Source organism: Triturus cristatus, chromosome 7, assembly GCF_964204655.1.
Source record: "Triturus cristatus chromosome 7, aTriCri1.1, whole genome shotgun sequence".
NCBI lineage: Eukaryota > Metazoa > Chordata > Amphibia > Caudata > Salamandridae > Triturus > Triturus cristatus.
The window spans coordinates 813740251-813759607 of record NC_140590.1 but is presented as its reverse complement, the minus strand read 5'-3'; the positions used below and the strand labels follow the sequence as shown (position 1 = coordinate 813759607).

At 42.7% G+C, this 19357-nt stretch overlaps 1 protein-coding gene across 8 annotated transcripts in view; it reads right to left on the bottom strand.

The window, feature by feature from the left end:
* TNIP1 (TNFAIP3 interacting protein 1) overlaps window positions 1-19357 on the bottom strand; it is a 221398-nt gene that overhangs the window by 89740 nt on the left and 112301 nt on the right. For all 8 annotated transcript variants that reach the window (XM_085617685.1, XM_085617688.1, XM_085617687.1 and 5 more), the window contains exons 6-10: window positions 7926-8126; window positions 2374-2468; window positions 1091-1226; window positions 842-931; window positions 8-73 (exon numbers count right to left, since the gene is read on the bottom strand). In XM_085617685.1, the coding sequence (XP_085473811.1) occupies window positions 8-73; window positions 842-931; window positions 1091-1226; window positions 2374-2468; window positions 7926-8126 (588 nt within the window). The remainder of the gene's footprint in view (window positions 1-7; window positions 74-841; window positions 932-1090; window positions 1227-2373; window positions 2469-7925; window positions 8127-19357) is intronic.

Genomic DNA, 19357 nt, shown 5'->3' with positions numbered 1-19357 from the left:
AACTCACCTTCTGTTCATACTGCTGTTTCATGGAGCGGAAGTGTTTGTCCCACTGCTTGTTCACCTCTAGCAACTGGAATGCAAGAAAAAAAAGTCAAACAAAATCAAAAACCAGATGGCAATGTGGCACAGCTGCCTTAGTAATTGCAGCCAATCAGCACATATTATGGGAGATTCTTGGATTGGTTAATTTGTCTACATAACCTGATGTTCCAACTCATCCATTCTCAAGCAACCACTCTTGAGATCTACACAGACCGCTCTACCAATGCACCTCAATCCTGGTCTAGTGCATTCATGTGATACTAGTACACAGGATCCAAACAAACAGTACTGCTAATGCTACGCCACTGTTATTCCATGATTAACCCTTCTTACCTAGTTCTGCACATCAATCCTACTGTATCACTCCCATACTATTCTATTACTAAATTTACTGCCAGCTCTGCTGACTAAGTGAAACCAAACTTGCAAAGACACCTGCTTTCCATTGTTGGGTACCACACAGCTCTACTCTTGTAAGTACCTCCTAATGGAACTCTCGTTTTGGTATCTGGGGTAGGAAGATCAATATTCCAAGCTCCAACATTGTCTTGTCTTAAGAGCTTCCATTTTATTTCTGCCTCACCCCAGCAGTTGTTCTCCTTGCTTCCTTCCTATACCTATTCCAACTGGGGGTTTGAGTCTACTGTATATTTCTCCTTGGGAGGGAGTCACTGGTGTTTTTTAGGAAATACTAGGAGACTTCCTGTGGGATCACATTTGGAGGTACTAAATATGGTCTCATTGCCAGGGAAGCAGCCAGAGAGTTTTGCATCATTCCTAGATGGAGGTATCTTACCTCATTCCTTTGATGCTCCAAAGCCTTCACTTTCTTCTCCATTGCACCCACAACATCTTTAACCACAGCATTATCTGCCAACTTTGCATTCTACAAAAAAAAAAAACACAATGACTGTATCAAGCTTTGAAGCACATTGAGGTTCAATACATTAACAGGAGCTGAGAGAGAAGGGCTGTTTAATATCCAGATGAGATGTATGAGTTCTGAGCGAGATCAGGAGACGTTAGCACTCCCATAGCAAGGTACCTGCTGCTGCTGTACACGTTCCAGCTTCACTCCATCACCACTTGCTGTTGATTCACTGCTGGCTTCGGCTGTCACCTCTTTTTGGGCTTCTTTGCCACCCAGGGTGACCTTCTGCTTCAGTTCCATGTTCTCAACTCTTTAGAGACGAAGAGAGAGGAGACAATGCAGGATGACAATGATGGAAAACGGGTCTGGAGGAGGTAGCAACCTATGAAATGCATGGGATACGCTAAATTCTTCAGGTTGCCCTGCAGTTAATCAGAGCCATCAACAATATGATCATATCACTTACAGATGTGAGGCAGTGGCTGGCAATGGAAGTGCCCTGCACACATACCTGTGAACAATGAACGAATAGTAGCATTGGGCTGTTTCTCAACAATGTGTGTGTTATCACCATTAGGTGCTCTGCTGTGTACCATCAACACACGGTTTAGAGGGAAGGAGCGTTTAGTCTTCAAAGCCTGATGGGATTTGCTGAACAGCAAAGTTATTTGTGAGTGAGTGCACTGCTGTGTAAACAGGGCATTTAATGCAAGGAGTAATGTCTCCAATGCCACAGGTGAAGAATGAATCTACATAAGAAAAACACTGCGGTTGCGTTGTCTCACATGCAGCACCAGAAAACCGTAGCAGTTCATCAACAACAAATGTGGATTCATGCGGCACTCTAAGCAGACTTTGCACAATAAGCCCTAGCACAATAGTGTTACAAATGGCACACTCAATCCCCTACAAAACTGCAAACAGTCCACGACTTATTGGTTCGAGTAGAATGAGCAGTAAAATATACCTATCTAGGAAGTACACATGGAAACAAATATGTTAACATTAACACTTGCCCAAATTTACAAAGAGAAGTCTAGGCTTCAGCCAAGAGAGCTACTCCCTCTGTGCATACAGATTTTACAGGCTCAGGACTCCGGCCAACAAATGTATCCCTCTTGAAGACAAAGACCTCAGATAGAAGAGCTATTTTCACAGGCAACGTACAATTCACAGATTAAGCCTCCAACAACAAAGGTGTCTCGGGACGCATTAGCTGTTTAGTCTCATCAACCTCTCACTTTACACAGACCCTAAAAGTGCAAGCTTTAGATAGCAGAGTTATTGCTCAGGTACCAAATGTGCAGGCAAAGCTTCAGACATTAAAGCTATTCTTTGCGCTATTCCCTCACCAAGAAAGCGATCACTCCAGCCTAGGCCCAGTGATGAAGACTATTCAAAAGAATTGCTGATGTTTATGAAATGGTTGAGTTGTGAGTGACCTAGCCAGAACTTACCTCAGGTTCTCCGAAGCCAGATTTCTCTGTTCCAGATCTGCCTCTAGTTTCTTTCGAAGATCTTCGTTCTCCTTGCGCAGCTGCTCACAGAGGGTCTGGGAATTAAGAGAGCAGAGGGTTAATGTGGTACTGCACTGCAAATCTTAAACAGAATCTTAATTATGGAGAAAATGAACCTACAGGGAAGCATATTTTTCTGGACCACAAATTCAAAACCATTATTCTAATCTTTAGGCTAAGTTAGGAAAAGGATACATGAAGGTAGAGTGGCAAAGCTCTTTATTGGTCCTAATATTGAATTAGAAGGGGATGCTGCAGTTCAGGATTGAGGTGTGTAGCTGAACCACGTGGGTCACATTACTGAACTGCAGAAGGTTCTGCTGATAAAAATTGGCATGTGTCTTTTGTATTTCTATTTGATGGTCCTGAAATGGTTATTACTGCAGGTCAGGAATGATGTTCATTAGTTGATCTGTGTGTAGTCGCCAGTACTTGGAAATCTATCACTCCCTAGAACAGGAATGAGGTTCACCTGCCATAGTAAAAAAGTATGTGGAGCTCTATTTACAAAGATTTTCCTCACATGCACTCACTGACCACCTACAAGGTTGGTGTACTGATCTCCTTGAGTTCTACCCTCACCTGTAAGAAGATGGGCATCCATTTTCCCTTGCGCTATGGCCTGCCACAGAGTTTTTTTCTGCCCTAGGCTAAAATGACCAAGTACAGCAGATCACAATTTCTCCTTCCCAGCATGCACACAAACAAATACACACAAGAGAAAATCCAATCCCATGTATAACGTTCACACTTTAATGAGTAACTGGGCTAGGAGTTCAATCTTAGTGAAAATATTAAACAAGCATTGGCATAGCCAATAGGTCTCGCCTGTGGGACCTTATAAGTGTTTAGCCATGCAACAGTTGCATAACTAAATACTTATAAGGTCCCAAAAGCGAGACCGATTGGCTATGCAAAGCGGCCGCGAAAGTGATCGCGATCAAACATCAAAGCGGCCGTGCGGCCGCGAAAGTAATCTCGGTAAAGCGCGGCCTGGTAGCACTTTTTGGAGCCCTCTCAATAAGTCTCGCCAGACCAGCGCATGCGCTGGGTCAGGCGAGACCTAAAAACAAAGTGCAAGTACTTGGTTGGTACACTAAAAACAAAGACTTTTCATTGTTACCAAGTAAATTAAAAGTTCTGCTTGTAATCCTTTTTAAAGGTAATGGTTGTGTATCTCCAAAGTAAGGAATCATACAAAAAATACTTTTGTTAAAACAAATTCAAGCAGTGCATTTTTCTCTTTTGTGACACCCCGTGGAAGGCTGATATTGAGAAGCATATGTGCTTAGAAGCCTTCAGCGTGCTGATCACCGTGGCGATAAAGCAGTCATGCTGGCAGTATTGGTTTCCTTAGATGAAATCATTTTGCCACCCCTCATGTCTTCCCTCCACAAATGTCTGGGGGTGTCAGGTGATAGGGCCATCCCAGTCTCTCACTCACACTCCGTAGTCACCCGCACCAGGAAGCAAATAAACTCTCCAAACCAAAGTTCACAAAAAAGGTACAAATCTTAGAACACGATGCTTTATTTATTACACAATTTTTTTAAATATTTCTTTCTTCCATCCCTCTTAAAACCGGTCTGGATAAGAGAAACGTCAGCGGTGAGTGTCACACAAATCTATACATCAAGCTCATTTTAGGGAAGGATTAGATTCAAGGGTCCGAGGGAATCAAGTGCCTCCCTGACCTCTGCACAGTATTCCGTCCTGAAGAATGGCCAACATGTGCCAACTCTCCATGGCACCCTGCGTCGTGGTAGTTTCGCCTGCCTCAAGTAATGAAGTTTGTATCAGTGAAGAGGGAGCATTTTTCATCTGGGTATTAACATGTCTTTCTAAGCCTAGAGAGCTGCCTTCCTCAGAGAAAGTCAGACTATGTTTGAGCTGCACTCTCAAATGAGTTTCCTTGCCAGTGGCCTTCATGTTATTCGTTTTACACACACTTCTGAGCTATCCTTTTTGTGTGACAGGGCATTCTATGGCTCAAATCACTTTCCTGATTGTGCAGCCTGCTGTGGCCAGAGCATGGATTAGGACATACCTTTATAAGACATCATATACATTACAGTTGTCCTCTGGGAGTCAGGCAGGGCAGAGACTGGGGTCAAAATTAGTTCAACCGAACCCCTCTGTATAGGCAAATTAAGGAAAGCAAAATGATTGGGCTAACCTGGTACAGTTCTGCAAAGTAGCACAGGTAAGCAGATCCCCTTCTGGACCCATTCAGAAGCTGATACATTAGAGTACATTTCAAAAGTTTGGAAAAAAACAAAATATGTGTAGAAATGAACAGCTGGAAGAATGAAGGAATACCTGTAGTAGGATGCTGGTGATGTCGACAGCCGACACTCAACTACATCTGCAGACTGTTTTGTATAGTCGTCGCATGAGATCACTTCATCCTTAATATTCAACTTTGAACACTGGCCCTTTGCTGAGCACCAGAGGCCAAACAGCCTCACTTGGTGATCATCAACAGAGACGTCTGTCACTACTCTATGTCTGCTGATGTAACACTTACCTAGTGGTATAGTAGTGGTGACTTTTTCTTTTTCTCTTGTGGAGCATGTGTGTGACACACTTGGAAATTCCAAATTAGACATGCAATAACCATTCTTTCACCATGTTCCTCCAGATTAAGACCACACATTACAAGTCAGATTGTTTGGTTAATGTATAACCCGAATACTACTTTAGTCTTTGGATGTTGGAAGCAAATATGAACTCACTACTATGGAATGCTGCAACAGTTTCATCTACTGGAAAAGTTTGTAGTTCACTGAGCTTCATGAGAGATCAACAACACTGCATTCCATGGAAGGTGTTCAACATCACATTTGTGTAAGGACTCCAACGGCCGGCTTAATGAACTAAAGCACAACTACATTATGCTCACAAGATGGAGCAGACTGTCATCTGGTAGCATCATTTTCTTCTTAATCCTTTCAGATGGAATTTATTAAACATAAAAGTCCAGCTTGAGATTTATTTGTGTGGGAAGCAGCACTCTAACAGGTGCACATGTCTCCCTGGCCTGTGCTAGGCGTAGTAAAGACAGCATTAAGTGGCATTTTACATGCTGAAGAGGAAACATCTCATGTTCAACTCTTAATAGTTCCCATAGGGGGAATAATATGTGTAGTTAAAAACATTCTGTTCTCTCCATGGTGGGACAGAGGGGTACTGAGGAACTGTGCCCAGTTGAGTTCCATTTCAGAACTACGTGACGAGAGGACACACAGTGCTAAACGAGGCCAGACTGCAGTCCAGGATCCAAGCAAAGAACGAAGTGTACTCGAGAACCACTTTGACCCCTTACATCCATAGCTAGGGACACACCAAGACCATGAAGAGTGTGCACTTAGTATGTTTTGGTTGGTGGGTTTTGTATTGAGCATGAAGAAGAATCCATCCCACAAGATCTGTAGAGTTACAAGCATCGCGACTTCCCCTCAGCCTACTCGCCTCGTGCTGCCTCCTATCACCTCGAGCCACTCGAGCACCAGGCAAGTCTGGTGCAGGATCAATGCACCAGATGCTCCTTCAGCTGTGCAGTGCACACCATGTTGAGCAGTGCACCCAGTCAGAAGAACACCTGCATGGCTAAAGAGAATATTAAAGGAGGTTTTCTTGTGGGAGCCGCATAGTTTGCCTTTACAGTAGAAACTGAAGAGGTTTAGTGCTACCTGGTATAATTTGTTGTTTCTAGAACTCTACATACAATATTTCCTTGTGTGTGATTTGAGCAAAATACTTATTTTTCAAAAGAATAAGCATTGGCTGGACATTGAATTATTAACTGCTACTGGTTCTTTTTGGAGCTCTGAATCTCCAACCCCACGCCACCTCCCTGAGTAAGCCTTGGAGTGCTTGACTTTGCCATCCTGGTGATCAGGCGCTGAAGGGGTGTGCTTGGTGTTGAGGTTTTGTGTTCAACAGTAAGGTTAAGCCCGAGGATGCCAGCTGAAAATGGCTCTGGTTGAGATAATCTGAGCCCAGTAACTCCAGATTTCCCAGGTGCTCCTATAAACGTTCCCACAATAGGATATTCACTTGCAAAATAAACCCTGCAATCCCCAAGCATTCCTTGTAATAAAGCCCTTAAGATGTCATCTTCCTAGACCCAGTATTATCACCACGAAATCCGGTACTGTGATATTACTCCACATAAGTCATGTCAATGCACGCCTATTGTCATCATAATATCGAATTGTTTTTACAGCTGTTTGCCCAGAATGAAAAGACCTACATTTCAAAGGGATTGGCTTTGAAAGCCCAGCAGTGACCAATGTCAAAGTGGTCTGTGCGGACTACTGACCTGGGGGAGCCGTATCGATTGCTGGCTCCACAATTCTAAAACTCCAAGCATTACTTTGCAGGTGTTGGAACTAAATGGATGAATCGAAAATCCTCTGCATCAATAATTCAGGCCTCAAACTCTCCCAATCAACAAACCTGTACATGGAAGTACTCAAAGTCAAAGACACTGGAAACTAAGAGGCCAACTGAGTCAACTCAACAATAGTCTTTTGGGGCAGATGAACCAGGGGCTTTGTTGAGATCTTGCCATCTTTCCTCCTGTTCCAGCAGCAAGAATCACTTGTGAGGACAAAAGGGACCGGGTTTCAACCATGCACTCAAGCAGTCATCCATACTGTTGCCTGTAAAACTTCTTTAAAATATACTGATGCCAACTACTGCATTGCAGAAGTAAACAAAGCATGTAAAAGTGAAACTGATACAACCTACAAAATGTCTTAATATGGGAAACAGTTTTGAAGCTAACAGCTATATATTATGCTTGACTCCCTGGTTATCAAGTAAATCTGTTGGACTCTAAAGTTTTCATTCTTCTGGTACAGTGATATTCACAATACACCAATATTTTGGCATTGAACTGTACACCTCTGTGTTAAAGGGCCAGCAATCCACCCCAAAGGGCTAAACAAATTAACTATTTAACTGTACTAAGGTGACTTACTTCATGGCACTAACTATTTACTTCATGGTTTAGAGATTTTAATGGCTGCCTCCAATGACCCTTTATAAGGCTGGCATGCAGTGTGGACATGTCAACCTGCGCATGCTCTTGACACCCCACACCTCCAGGTTGGACGCCCAAATCCTCACACGTCTCATCTGCATGATGCACACGCCCATCACTCAGCATATCCTCCTGGCGGACATCCTCATTGCTCACACATTTTTCTGATGTGGGTCGCAATTGCTCACATACCACATCTTTCTGATCAACGTTTTCATTCTGCATAATCCCTAGAAGATGGAGTTCACGTTTTTCACATAGTGGCTCAGATGGACATTTCAATCCTTCATATGCTCATTTTGCCTACTGCATACAATCCACTCCTGGCCACAGGATTTCCTATCTGTAGTCACACTACAGAGGCTTGACGCCCTGCTTCTTTCACACTACCTACTCACCGGCTGAACAGATGTGACAAACCCCTGACTCCCCTAAGACCGACCTGCAAAACTGAAGTCTTCTGCTCATTCTTGTGCACTTTTGTTGCCAATCGGTTGAACTCCAGGGCCATTCTACCCAAGTGGGTGAAAAGCTGGTTCCGGTCTGGCTCCACTGCAAATTCGCTGAGAGAGGTCTCCAGTCGCTGCAGCTGTAGGAGCAGGGTGCAGTCTGTATTCGGCAAGAACGTCTGGGACTCCATCTCCTGAAAGAAACAGGCACCGCACCCATTACTACCACATCAACATATACACAAGCATTACTGATGGCTTCCTGATAGAAAAGACCAAGCACCAGGGAGGCTGGTCCCCAGAAACTGCTCAGAGCGGATAGATCTGGACTCTGGATATGATGGAGTGATTACTTTGCAGATGAAAACTCCCTGGTCCCCCCACACACCTCAGGATCAGAGATTTAAGATTTGTCAGAGGTTATCCTCTTAATATTAATCATTGCACTGCATGTTTGCATGTTTGATAGATTTTTAAGCAGCTAAACCCAGCCTCGCCACAAACGCAAATGTGCAGGCCTTGCACATTTTGTGTGAGAAGAGGGCGAGCGGGCCAATTCTATAAAATATACACAGAGTGGGCTTTGGCTCCACCGGCTGGAGTATTCTCCATCACCTAGGTAGTGCAGCACATGCAAACAGCATTTGTGAATATCTGCATTTGCATGTAATAGTCCATTATGGCCAGATCTCTTAGCTTTGCAATTGCAAGTTTTAGCGGATTTTTCATTGTAACTTTAAGGGTTGCTTATATACCCAAAATACATTCAATTCTCAAGACAGACACAGGAATGGAGGGCCCTTGTCCTCTTGTGGATTGGGGAAATGTCAGTCAGAAATCTGAACATGACAACAAAGAAAATAGGGATTGCCTTGCAAGTGGAAAGGGGCATGATCGGTCACTGAATACGAATCCTATCTTTTACTGGAAAAGAAAAGAACCAGCATTGGCAAGGCTGGTAGGTTTGGGTGTAATGTACCAACAAATGTAAACATAGGCATTCACAAAGGCTGTGTGCATGCTTTGTATGCAAAGCCAGCAGGTTGGGCTTTAAAGTAGTAAAAAAAAAAAAATCTTTCTGTGTACACTGCATATGGGTAGAAAAAGAAGTAATAGTGACAAACAGCATAAATTGAATTTATTTCCAGATTTAGAATAAAATCTCGTGATGTAATGTGAGTACTTCCCAGAAGGCAGAATGATGCATTACAAGATGAAAGCATAAGGTTGGAAAGTAATACTCCTCTGGGTGGACCCAAGAAAAACAAGCATTGGCATAGCCAATAGGTCTCGCCTTTGGGACCTTATAAGTGTTTAGCCATGCAACAGTTGCATAACTAAATACTTATAAGGTCCCAAAAGCGAGACCTATTGGCTATGCCAAGCGGCCGTGCGGCCGCGAAAGTGATCGCGATCAAACATCAAAGCGGCCGTGCGGCCGCGAAAGTGAAAGTAAAGCGTGGCGCGCGCGCCCGCGCACATGCACTGTAGCTCTAGGCTGGCCTGGTAGCACTTTTTGGAGCCCTCTCAATAAGTCTCGACAGACCAGCGCATGCGCTGGGTCAGGCGAGACCTAAAAACCCACTAATTCCATATGTTAAAGAATTGCTAATAATATGCCATCTCGACAGACATGCTGTCAAGGCAGACCTAAAAAGGGAAGTTTACCTGACCTACATAGAACATTATTATGAAACATTTAGAATAGTCTTAAATTAATATGTGGTGCATCTTGTAATTCATTGACATACTACTTTGGCGGTCATTTAGAATATGTGGGGAGCGGCAAGATATCTGGTGAAATGTGAGAAAAGTGGTTTTCAATGCATTTAACGCTATCTTTGGATTAACAGCAAACTAGTGCATTTTGGAACAAATGGTAGCAGAGCAGAAGCAAAAAGCTGGTGCTAATTTTATCTCAAAAATTGCAGGAAAAAAGCACAATGCTTGCACATTTATCTAAAAATGTACAGTAATGTGTAGTATAACAGCAAAACATCTGATATTCTGTAAAGGACTCCATTGGAGGGCGGTGCTCATTTGTTTCAAATGACAATGCTACACAGCTTCACTGTACATAAATAGCAGAATGTGGTCCTGAAAGTGCTCTCACTGTGCCCTAAAATTGTTCTACAAACTCTTTAAAGAAGTAAGCTTTTCCATGTTGCTTGACACCACTAAGGGCCACAAAAAAGACAACCAGGAGATTACCCTGCAACTCCTTCCCAGAGTCCCAATTGTGGGGGCATTGATAACAGCAGGGAGGGAGGTGGTGATAGAATTATAGGGATCATAAATAGAACCTTGAAGGTCCTCTTAGAAATTAGGAATTACTGGGGCTCAGTGAGTGATTCCCAATTCATCCCAGTATCTTATCCTTTGGTTCCCCCTGCTTTCAGCAAGCAGAATCCATGAATGAGCATTAGGCGCTATTAAGGAGTTTTTAGGGGTCAGGGATGGGTAGTGCTAAGGGGTTTGTAGGGTTCAGAAAGGGTGGCATTAAGGGCAGTAATGGGCTTAGGCCGTTCAGGGATGCAGTATTGTGGGTTTTTAGGGTTCGCGGAATGGTATTTGTAAGGAAGATAATAAGGGTAGCTTGAGGAGTAGTAATGGGTTTTAGGGTTCAGGGAGAAGCAGCATCAAGGGATAGTAATGGGTTATTGGGGTTCACAGAAGGGTAATGTTAAGTTGTTTAAGGAGTTTAGGATTCAGGGAAGTTACATTTTACAAGTACTACACATTACATAAGTAACTTAGTTTACTATACAAAAATATTCATTTTGAAGAAAATTAGTAAAGAAAATGAATAAATATGTAATACACTAAATGTAATAATGATATTAACTTTGGGAGCGGAGGAGCTTAAAAAGAATCTATGGCCCATAATCTTAAAACTTGGACTAAGAAAGAAAAACGCCTTTCACCCAAGGAGTGGCATCTTAAGGTATCTCTGAAGTTTATAATGGAAAGAGAAAGGGTGGCTGGGACAGCAGTGCTGTCCTCGTGTCTGCCCTCCTTCCATATGTGCTGTTGCCAAAGAACAACAAGCATCTTAATCATCTATGAGACATATTGCATTGCAGTGGCGTGTATTTGAGCTAAAGGTCAAGTTCTGTTCTAACAAAATAGCTAGACAGGATAAAGAGCTCAGGCATCTCAATAAACAAATTATTACAGCTCTTGTAAGGTAGCACTTTTTCTGTGAAAGAAACTTCTGCCCCATCTAAATATATACTCCTGCCCACCAGCAACCTGAAGTTCTATTTTAGGCTGATCACATTGGCTAAGCAACAGCTGGGGTGTCAAGCCAGACCTATAAATTAAACATGATAATTTACATGAAACAAAAAGTATAGAATGGCTTATTAAAGGAAATATTTCAGTATTTGAATACAGTGATATTTTCAAGGGAGTCTTCTATTCTCTAAGGGGATGGAGGATTACTGTCAGGAGAAAACTGATAATTTTAAGATCAAGGAATGGGCAATGCTTCCTTTCGTTCCGCACAGCATACTATGCTACAGTCGGCTGGTAAGGTGATAGTGATCGTGAAAAATTAACGTGCTGGCAAGTCCAGTCAAATTATTTCTCAAAATAGAATAGTAAGAAAATACACAGTGGACATCTTCTGCAATGCACAGAAGGCGTCCCCTGGGCAAACACGTGCCTGCTGCCACGGCGGCCGTACCGTCAAATATTATAAACAGGGCACAAGTCCCCAAAAATGAAGTGGGAGGACTGACCAAGTTAGGCAGTATGCAAGTGATATCATGGCTCATGACATCACAATGCGGCATCACAGGGAATGAAATCACAGGAAGTAGCATTACAACCCATGAACTCACAGAAAGTGACATCCCAAAAGCATTATATCATAACACCTCACACATATGTTTTGCAAGTCTATCATGAGTACATTTGAGCACAATACGAGATTTAACAAATTAGATTTTGCATCAGGGTTGTTCCAAAAAAGGATGCATCCCCGCCGCAAAATGTGCGCCTCAACTTATAAATTTTTTTTTTTTTTTTTATCTCTGCCACAAACAAATTGCCAACAAAGAAAAATGTGGTAGTAAATCTAATCTCCTTAATTGGTTGCAAAGTCTGCATTTTAAAATACCTTATGGGGTTAAGGCACCTGCTGCAGAAATCTTTGTGTGCACAGTGAATCCTTGGGAACAATATTAATGGCAAGATAACTTTGGAGGGTAACACGTTTGATGGAGGGATCTGTGTTTTTTCTAGTCCCAGTTTTGAAACAAAATAGCATAGACGGTTAATGTATCTCCTGCAAAGCACATAATCTAACATGCAGATGACAGATTGTTGTTTTATGTAGATATGTAAGTTGGCTACTGCTTTTAAGAGAGAGATCCTTTTGCTACTTGCAGTTCATAAATTATAATCAGTTTAAAATAGCATAGAGAGCTAAAAAGAAAATGTGACTCCTCCCCTTTGTAACCCTCACTGTCTTATGTTACACATCCTTTACATTGATTTACACATTTATAAGATTTATCGTCAATGTATAAGGTTTACATGTGAAGTAAAGCGCTCCAACACCCTGCACTAGGATGAGTAGCACTGTAAAAGAAATAAAACAAAATATTGGTATTTAAATTGTCATTTGTGTAAATACTGGGACAGACCAACACGTTGGATATTCTTACCGGGCATGCATATTTCTCATATACATGGGTTGAACAAAGTAAAATTCGTGCCTCTCAAGTATTTGTGAAGTGATAATAAGCTGTCTGTTTCCCTTCTGTTGCATCTAGGTAGCTCAGATAGCTCCCAGGCAGGATAGTGGGGAAAAAAGAGGCCTGATGGCCCATTAAATTCGGCCTGTGCAATGGACTCAGCTGGAGTCTGAAATATTAAAGCTCCCTTGCCACATGCTACTTGCTGCTACGAAAGAAAGCAGCTGCTAAATGTGCCCTGGTGTCTGAAAATTACATGTGACAAGTTCAGCATACTTCAATGGGGCCAAGTTCTTTCAGGGTGGACGGGGTTTATCCTGTGAAAATAGTGGGTGGATGCCCGACCTCATTATAAATAGGGATCCCGGTTTTCCGTTTAAACTGATTTTTACATATAAATACAGACGGAAACAAGTTTTCCTTTGTCTGTATTTATATCTATAAACGGGAAAACGCTAGCAAATTTTGCATGCTCCAGCAGAGAGTTGAAAGACAGGATGGTATGGTGATTGCTCGCAGAGCAATCGCCTCTGGTGTTATCAGTATTTAAACAAAGCCTCGTTAACAAGTGAATGGTCTTTTAAAGACCTGTGAAGTACTCGGGTGTGGCTGTGTGTGCCCGGGAAGCTGTCTCAGCCCGGGCTGCCACACATAACGTAGGGGGGAGGTATTGTGAAAGAGAAAGGTCGCCATGCCTAAGACGGGCTGCGAAGCATGCTTTCAGCCTCATGGGGAGTTTTGAAAAAACAGATGTTTAATTAGTTACAGGTCCAGTGACATGACAGACATAGCGTTATTTTCCTCCGTACTCCAGTTCCGATATCCAAAAGGAAAATATTTTTTTTAAGTGCCCTTTACAATAGATTAACTGAGTTTCGTCAGGGGAGGTATGGAGCTGAAGTGACTTGCCCAGGAGCATGGAAATACGGCCTAGTTGGGAAGCCGGGATTAGTACCAAAGTCTCTTGTTTCTACTGTGATGAGGTGTTCTGAGGGAAGGACACCCCTAGCTATTATTATCATTATGTTCTCGGTACTTGTCCCAAGTATGAACGCTGATCCCTGTAGGTGCTTATGCTATGACACCCTTACTTATGTACAGAAGACATTATGCAGTTAGTAAGTCCAGATATGCTCCTTTTATGCCCGGCTTATCAGTGCCCCAATTATACACCTATTGTTTCCAAATATTTAAAATCTAGACAGACTGGGGTCTGGCTGCTCACAGAAGACCATTTCCTTCTCACCTCTAGCCATAAGCTGTTATTTTGTATCATTCCACCTCCTATAGGTCACTTGCAGTGCAGTGCAGGACTGTATTGCATCTCAAATGCACACTAAACCATTACATAAAATTAGTTCTCATATATACTTTGCCTAGAAAAGCCAATACGTTTTCCCTAGTTTTTTTCCCCACACTACAGCGGGATTTATTAATGTTTTATTGAGAGTGCAGTTTCAGTTTAGTTAATTAAGTTGGATATTATGCCGACATGGCTAAACAAACTTTAAATTACAAATATCCGGTCTATATCATTTTTAAATAGATGCATTTTTAAATAAGTAAACAAGAAATAGAGTCCCATGAACTGCCTCCCCCCACACACACCTGTTGGTGATAGCTTCTCAAGAAAAGTCGTTTTCAATGCACCAACGAAAATAGTAAAATTTGCCCCACCCTCTCACAAATACACTTCTTATCAATTTAAATAAATGTGGAAAAATACTAGCTGCAGCGTCGTCTTACTTGTGGGAAAAATAAATGTGGATAAATACAGATAAAATGCCCCAAAAATGAATATGGATAAATACAGACGGAAATGGAAGAAAAATAAATACCATAAAACCGGGAGCCTTAATTATAATAAACTAACCGCATGCCAGTAACGGGCACGCCAGGCTGAAACTGTCTCTGTTTAGGAGCAATGAAAGTAGTCTTGTAGGTGCAGTTCACATTATTGGGCACTAGAGGGCATTCCTTTACCAAAGACTGGATCGTGAACCGCTTCCGCTGAGCCGGGAGAGGGCTCGTAAAGCCTGATGTAGAAAACAGTCTGATACTTTGGTGACCCAAGGTTGTACGAGTGCAAACTTTGAGAGCAAATGTAGTAAAGTCAGTAAAGGTTCATTAAGAGTCCAATGGCAATGTCCATATCCGCAACACCTTACAAGGAAAGCGAGGTGAGAAAGGGATGTCTCCACTGGTTCCCTGGGAAGATGCGCATCAATTGTTTTCGACCGCAAGCCACCGACTGCGGCGCGCCTGAGGCAAGGGGTTGGTATGCGATCACAGAGTGTAAGCTTCCGCAAGCAAGCTTCCACTTTGCAAATACGGGACATCGCGGAGAGCGAATAGCGCCAACATGTACACTACACCCTGTCCCATTGTGCGAATGTGATGCAGTCACGGAGGTTTGCTGTCCGTTGCAGACCTCCATCGTTGTAATTTCCAAATCAGTAGGAATCTCGGAGAAAACGGACGCGTTAATGTGTGTTTGAAATCGTACCCAATAGGAATTCTGTGCTTTGGCGGTCAGTACATGCGTAGCAGCACAAAAAGATTATCGAGTCGTGCTGTAGATGCGGGGCAACAATAGCATCCGAGGCATGACCCAGGGATAGTGCCTCTGCCCACGGGGCCATAGTCACAGCAGTGTAGCTCAGTGAAAAATTATATCCTGCGTCACTGGCCGCTACAGGCCCTGCTCGTGCCGTGTCTGCAGCAGCGGCACCGAGGCAGGCCCGTGCAGGTAATGTCTTCATAGTGTGTTTTTCACACTGGCGTTCTATTTCTGTAGCTCGAGCCGCCATCACGGTTACACCTTCAGGGCTTCGCACCTGATGTCCGAGGCATAAACTGGCGGCTACTGTGTCCAGGTGCAGATAGTTCACAAATTAGTCAAGTTATGACCCTAAATGCGAAAAAAAGTTTACTTTCGGAGAGTACGGTATAGATGCCCCTGCCTTTTAGTTGAATTACACTAAATGAAAATTCATACAACACAAAATATAAATTATAAATACTAACCAAAACTAGACAGGTTCGTCTGTCCTTCGGTCATACGCACTGTATTTAACGTGACTCACCCCTCTCTCTGCCCTAATATCTATGGGAACGCCAGGACACAGACCGACTCACCCACCCCTGAGTTAGCTGCACTTGACCCCTCACGCACGCCGAATATCTCAGGTAATACAGCTCTATTTACCGTCACCCCCTCTCTCTGCCCCAAATGGTGCTGCCCGTCGCTTTCTCGCGCACCCGAATTCCGCGCTCCCAACACCGTCCCCACCTCCTCAGGATTAAGAGAAAGGCTCCTCTCCATCTATCTCCACGTGGCCTGTGCGGCCTCCCAGAGGTGTGGCTCGGAGTGTGACGGGGAGGAAAGTCATGCAGGCCGCCCAGGGTGACGGGAGACCGCACACTGGAGAGGAATGTGTGTCCTTCTAGGGGTGAGTCACACCCTCTGCTTTGTACACAGGGGATTCCCGAACTACAAGAGGCGACAGACTGACGGTGAGTCAGCGGGAGCGCCTGGCTTTCCCAACTGCCTCAGCACCCTGCAGGTCCAGCACGCGCTGCCGCGAAAGCGTACATGAGAGGATTGGAGCTAAAATTGCAAAGGGCCTGCCTGCAAATTGTTCATTGTTGAGACTTTGGTTGCTTTTATCTCACCATAAATTCAGTCAGAAGTGTTGACGTTTTTTGCAATTGATATTTTTGTGCATTATTAATAGTTTGCAGAATGTAAATTTATTTTTGAATTTACATGTGCAAAATGACATGATCCTACTGCATCTGGAAAAAAATTCCTATGACTTATATGAAGGTTTTTCTTGCTTATGTGAACTAGGCCTCAATTTAGGCCTAGACGTAATCTTGTTCAAAATTGATGTCTCCTCCTGCATGTTCACTGTTCATCATTTCTGCAGGCCGCATTCAAGCAGTCATGCTTGTTTATTTCCATTGATAATGTTCCCTAAGAAAGAAATCAAACAAGGACACAGTAATGTTTATTTTTTAAGGCCCTCCCGCTAACTCATTGTACCTCATTCATTCACAATAGCAAAGTGTTGTTCATGTAAATAGTTAGTCCCAGACAGAATCAATTTTCATGTAGTAAGAAAGATCTTAGATGATCAGGCATTATGGCGTTTCATAAAACAGTGCTCTGATTTGCTGAGAGTAATTCTTTTTCTCACATGATGAATTAGCAGAATTTGATTATTAACTATGCCGGAAACCTTTACACAAAGCAACAGTTTTTGGGAATGAACAGGAGACTTTCCAATGCTACTAAGGATGCAGTTCGTTTTCTTAATAATTTTGTTGCTCAACTGGGACTCAGAATTATTCTGATTTTGGACTTTATTTTGTATTGCCCTATTTACTGAGAGCCTTTACAGCAACTGACTTTATACCTTTGTATTGTTGTTCTCTATACTGTGCCTTTTGAATTTATATAATAAATCTCTGAACATATTATTCCTGCTCTAGAACTAAAACACGGAGTCCATCCTTGTTTTTTTTAATGTATTTTGATAAAACATAACGTGTATTTGTAAAGCGCATGCTCACCCGTAGGCCTCTTGATGCTGAATAACAGATGTCTATTGTTACCCAACTTAATGGCACTCATAGTATTTCGGGTAGGATATGTTGTGAGGTGCCTTATCTCAAAGACACATTGCTTCTTGACATTGAGGTTTAACACAATCTACAATTCATCAACTAGTGGGCATGATTTTGAGTTATTCATTTATGGTGTGCAACTTTAGGGGTTTCCATCACCCACGCAAGAAACTCTGCCTGGTGATGAGCCAAGCTTGTGTTTTTACCTGCACACATTACCATGATCATCGCATTTGGAGACGTCCCTTTTTTCGAATGGATGTGTGAATCAACAGAGGCTGGTTGTTCACTCCGTGCACATGTTTGTGTGTGTGGTCTGTGTTTGGAGTCTAGATTAAGTCTGTGCGAGCCCCTTAAACACAGTGTGAGTCTGTCCACCATTAGGTAGGGAATAGATTGTCACTAGGATATAAATTGCCACTTGTCCACTTTGTGGAAGCTAACCTTGTTTTGGGGGGCAGTACATTGAAGCAGTGGGGATCTTGGTGGCCTGTGTGAAGGCTGTGTATGTTTTTTGTGGACTCGAAGTGTGCAGTGGTGTGTTTCTGTGGCGGATTAACAGCATGTGATGAAATACTATGAGGAACGTTTCGTTTTGTGTGCAGATGCTGTGTGTCTTTATGGTGCGCACAGGCTCTCCAGATGTGTGAGCTGCATGTGTATGCTTGTGGTTCTTGTTCATGCACATGCCCTTTGCTAACCCTTTAGATCAGTGGTCTTCAAACTTTTTGATGCAGAGACCCCCCCATCAACATTTTTTAGGCATAAGGACCCAACAAAAATTTCTAAAACCTGGCACTCTGTATCATTGACAACCATAAATGTTTACCAGAGAAACGGTCAATCTGTGGTTGCACCTCCTTAGTACCAGTTTATCACCCAAATATAGCAATAAGCAACAAAAAGGTGACCAGCACAGCTCTACAAATGGCCTTCTACTAAGCGTCAACACCTGTTGCTGCTTTTTATTAACTTTTGAACATTTTGAATAAATACGTATTTTTTGGTTAAAATCAGCAGATTATGTGGCAGATGATGGATTATGTGGCAAATGCGACAAATCTATAATCATGCTTAAAATCTCTGCAGCCTCACAATCACATAATTCCAGTGGCCCTTGGTATAATAGCTGTAATGCACGGGCTGCAACATTATTGCACAGCATTAGAGGAACAGCATATTATATTTTAGGGGATGCTGACAGCTTGGCATTTACAGCTGCATGTAACTGGAGATGGCTGAACATCATTCATCATATTTAAAACATACATATATTTTTTAGGTCTTTCACCATCCAGTAGCTACATATAAAATAACAGGCAGCTTCAATGAATAATAGCTACATTTAAAAAAATTGTTACTCAGTGGGACATGCCTTTATTTTATATTTGCATTGCACACAGTATAAGATAGACTGCTACAAAATGCGCAAAATGTTTTATGATAAAATGGTGCTTCCAAAATATATGGGCTTATTTATAAGCCCCTCGCGCTGAATAATTTTTTATGGCGCTCTGGTTGCGCAGACGCATATCTATGAGGCCACGCAAAGTCATTTTGTGTAGTGTTTCATGGACTCTAACATATGGTGTAAGGCAACGCTGCGCAAGTTGATGGGTTGCCTTACACTGCATCAGGGGGGTGGGGGCGTTCCATGGGCGTTGCGGTGGGTTCTGTAAACCTGAGGATGCGTCAAAACTGTATGCTGCCCCCGGAGATGCGTAATGAGGAGAAATATCTATTTCTCCTCAATTGTTTCCTCTTTCTTTGTGTGGCACACATAGAAAGAGGAAAAAGCCTCCATGAGTTTTTGTTGCGCAGAAAGGCGTGCCTTCTTACACAAAAACAATCCTGCAAGCAATGCAGACACCCTTGCACCATGGTGCAAGGTTGCCTGCGTTGGCGCCATGCACCAAATTGTGTGCAGCCAGAAAGGAAAGGAATGCACTGTATTTTAAAAATACAGTCCAATCCTGCCCTTTTAAATTGGCATAGGGCAGCGCAGCAAAAATACTTGCGGAGCTGCCCTACACCATTTCATTGTAAATGAGTCCCATAGATTTTAGTAATATCTAGACCCTATGTAATGC